A 3,235-nucleotide genomic window follows, 5' to 3' on the forward strand; every position below is an offset into this window, starting at 1 on the left:
TATCATCTAAAAAGAACTCATTATTTCAATTATTCATAGCTCTCCGTGGAACCACTCTGTTCGTTCGTACCCTGCGCCCACGCTGAACACAACTATTTCCAGCTCAACGAAGTCCACCGTACATTTGGCGGACGCTCTGTTGAAAGCTAGTCCCATTCTTTTGGACTATTGCTTTAATTTGACATCTAACCAATTTTTTTGTTGTCTACAATATCCACGTCACATTGAATTGGTCCCATTTTTGCCGACCCTTCTAATTGATAAGGCATGGCAACTCTGAATATCGACTCTGGCAGCTTCGGTGAATGATGGAAGGAGTTTCTTGTTATCTCCCTATAAATTGAAACTTGATAATTCGCAATTCATATCCATTCCATTTCAGCGCCCCCTTCCCTTTTCATACTTTGCTTGACTTCCTCTAGGAAAAGCCACGACCAATGGCATTGGCGTTTCTTGTCAATTCGTTCGCACTCTTCCCTTGCTTTCTCCTCGTCTGCTGCATTTCCTTCATTGAGTCAAATGAAATAACACGCCCACCAGTGTTCCCGGCTCTTTTTGTTTTCGGGGATTCAACGGTGGACGCAGGCAACAACGACTATCTGGTGACATTAGCTAAGAGCAACTTTCCTCCTTACGGAAGGGATTTCATCCATCATAAACCCACCGGAAGGTTTTCCAACGGAAGACTAGCAACGGATTTTATGGGTAAGTTCATGAATACCCATGGGTATATTATATCAATAGTGAGTGGTTTTTCACAATAAATATATTTTCGATGGTACATGTACAGCTGCAGCATTAGGACTGAAAGAGACGTTACCAGCATATTTAGACCCTAACCTAACTTCCCAGGACATTATGACGGGTGTAAGCTTTGCTTCAGGAGGATCTGGGTATGACAATCTCACGGCCGAGATCGCTGTATGTTCTAATTATCACTCTCATCATCCTCTTTTGTTAACTCGAATTCCAATAAGTTGAACTTCAGCGTGGGTATTTGATCCTGAACAATATAATGCACCAATGTTTTGCAGTCTGCATTGCCTTTATGGAAGCAAATGCAGCACTTCAAGGATTACCGGAAGAGATTGGCAGATGTTGTTGGAGAAAAGAACGCATCAAACATTATAAGAAATGGTCTGTTCATATGTAGCATGGGAACTAACGACTTTGTAATCACCTACTTTACACTGCAAATTCGAAGGGCACAGATGAACATTGAGCAGTATCAGGACTTTTTACTAAAAGAAGCCAACAACTTCATTCAGGTCGGTTCTCTTTTTCATGTACCTTATTTTACCAGTCTTGCAAATCGACTGAACCATATTCAGTTTTGAAATATTACTTTGGGGTTCTGTGGATAAAGCAAGGGTAAATCCTGTATGATCCATGAAGTCATGTATGGTAAAATGAGAACTAACTACAACGATCAATTTGTCATGCACTTAAAATAGTTTACTTAAACAGTCATAGCATCATGTGACAGGAGGCATAGAGGTCGAAGGGTAAAAGCAAATTATTGTTAGTTGGAGTCTCTCCAACATGTTCAAAGAGAACGGATTGAAATGACGAATTTTGATGGATTATGTAACAGGAGATATACAGAGAGGGCGCTCGTAAACTATTGTTCGTTGGACTTCCTCCAATGGGTTGCTTGCCTCTAGTCAGAACTTTAAGTCTAAGGCAATTCATCAACAGAAGAATCGGCAAATGCTTAGAAGAAGAGAACCAGGTGGCCGTTAGTTACAATGAAAAACTCAAATCAGTTTTGGCGAGGTTAATCGATCCTCTTCTTGGTCTGAAGATTGTTTATAGGGATCTCTACCAAGTGGTATCTGATATGGTATATAATCCTCGAAAATACGGTATGTTCTGTCAGAGTTTGGTCTTTCTCGTTTTCTCATTGGAAACTCACGGTAGGCTATATGTTATCCGCTGAATATTGAGAGATTACATAGTGTATTGGTGTGGTGACAGGGTTTGAGATATCAGGAAAAGCATGCTGTGGAACGGGAATGATAGGGGCTGGTCTGTGTAACAAGAATGCCCCATTCGTTTGTTCCGACGCCTCAAAATATGTATTTTGGGATGCCATTCATCCAACGCAAAAGGTTTATGAGATCGTTGCTAAACTTGCAATCGATCGAGATCTCCCACACTTATTCTAGTTTTTAAACAAGTTCGTAGTTGTTCAATAGGCAGCAACCAGCAGTAGGGAGGGAGAAACCATTGGTGTAAAAAATCGTGTAATCATTTCACTCAAGCAAAAATTGGATCTCTTTCCAAAATGCATGACAGTGTGGGAAAGCAACGCTAGTTAACCATACTGACGTCCCTCGCCACGTCCTCGGATTATTATTTTTAGATGTAATTAGATCGTCCAGAAGATTAAATTTAAAATTTCAAATTGAAACCCATCTTTTCTTATTTTCAATCTTTTAGTTAGTTTGAGTTTGTTTCCTTTTTTTGTTTTAATAATGTGTGGTTGAAGGTGACGATAGGTGGTAGTCAATTACTAGGGTAGATTTATTCGAAGGGATTATTTTTTTTTTCAGTTTATTAATAGAACCTAATTTAAATGAGTCAATTAAAATTGACCCCGTAGCTTCTTATTAACAAAAAAATACTTTAATAAAAAAAAACTGGACCAATTGAATATATATTTTTTTCAAATGAAATAAACACCGATTTATATTATGTACCACTACATTTTCAAGAAATTAAACCAAAATACGTGTCATCTATATGCCACTATACATAATGGTGTCATATTATATAAATCTACAGAGACAAAATGGCACGGCTAAGTTATAAAAAATGCAACCCAATTTTTTTATCACAGCACATATGTGTCACCAAAGATATATATATATATATATATATATATATATATATATATATATATATATATATATCAAATAACCTTCGAATTGGTTGGTAGATAAATAATCTTTTATAATATAAATATAAACTTTTCAATGAAATGACTAGTGGATAATTAAATGGCTAGTTTCTTTCTTCAGTTGCATAATTAAAACAATGGTTTTCTCTAACACTCCGAGGGAGCAGTTGCAGAAAAACAGGGTAGGCAATCGTTCCATCCCGGAAGGCTATTGACCTACCCTTGCTTCAAATGGAAGGCGGGTGGATTGCCCCCTTAACGCATCATCCACATAAAATGGCACCCTCCCCTTGCTCTACGCCCAGGGAGTTTAGATCAGAAAGTGCCAGAGTA

The 3,235-nt window shown here is 38.0% G+C and overlaps 1 protein-coding gene across 1 annotated transcript; it reads left to right on the forward strand.

Moving 5' to 3' along the window:
* Window positions 1-408: 408 nt before the first annotated feature.
* LOC149203860 (GDSL esterase/lipase At2g42990-like) lies at window positions 409-2,427 on the forward strand. The gene is made up of 5 exons (XM_089400255.1): window positions 409-705; window positions 791-921; window positions 1,035-1,268; window positions 1,595-1,865; window positions 1,978-2,427. The coding sequence occupies exons 1-5, from the start codon at window positions 438-440 to the stop codon at window positions 2,166-2,168; spliced, it is 1,095 nt and encodes a 364-aa protein (XP_089256381.1). The 5' UTR covers window positions 409-437; the 3' UTR covers window positions 2,169-2,427.
* Window positions 2,428-3,235: the final 808 nt, after the last annotated feature.

This window comes from Pinus tabuliformis, chromosome 2_1, assembly GCF_031772625.1.
Source record: "Pinus tabuliformis cultivar Carrire ecotype Pingquan chromosome 2_1, CPIR1, whole genome shotgun sequence".
Lineage (NCBI taxonomy): Eukaryota > Viridiplantae > Streptophyta > Pinopsida > Pinales > Pinaceae > Pinus > Pinus tabuliformis.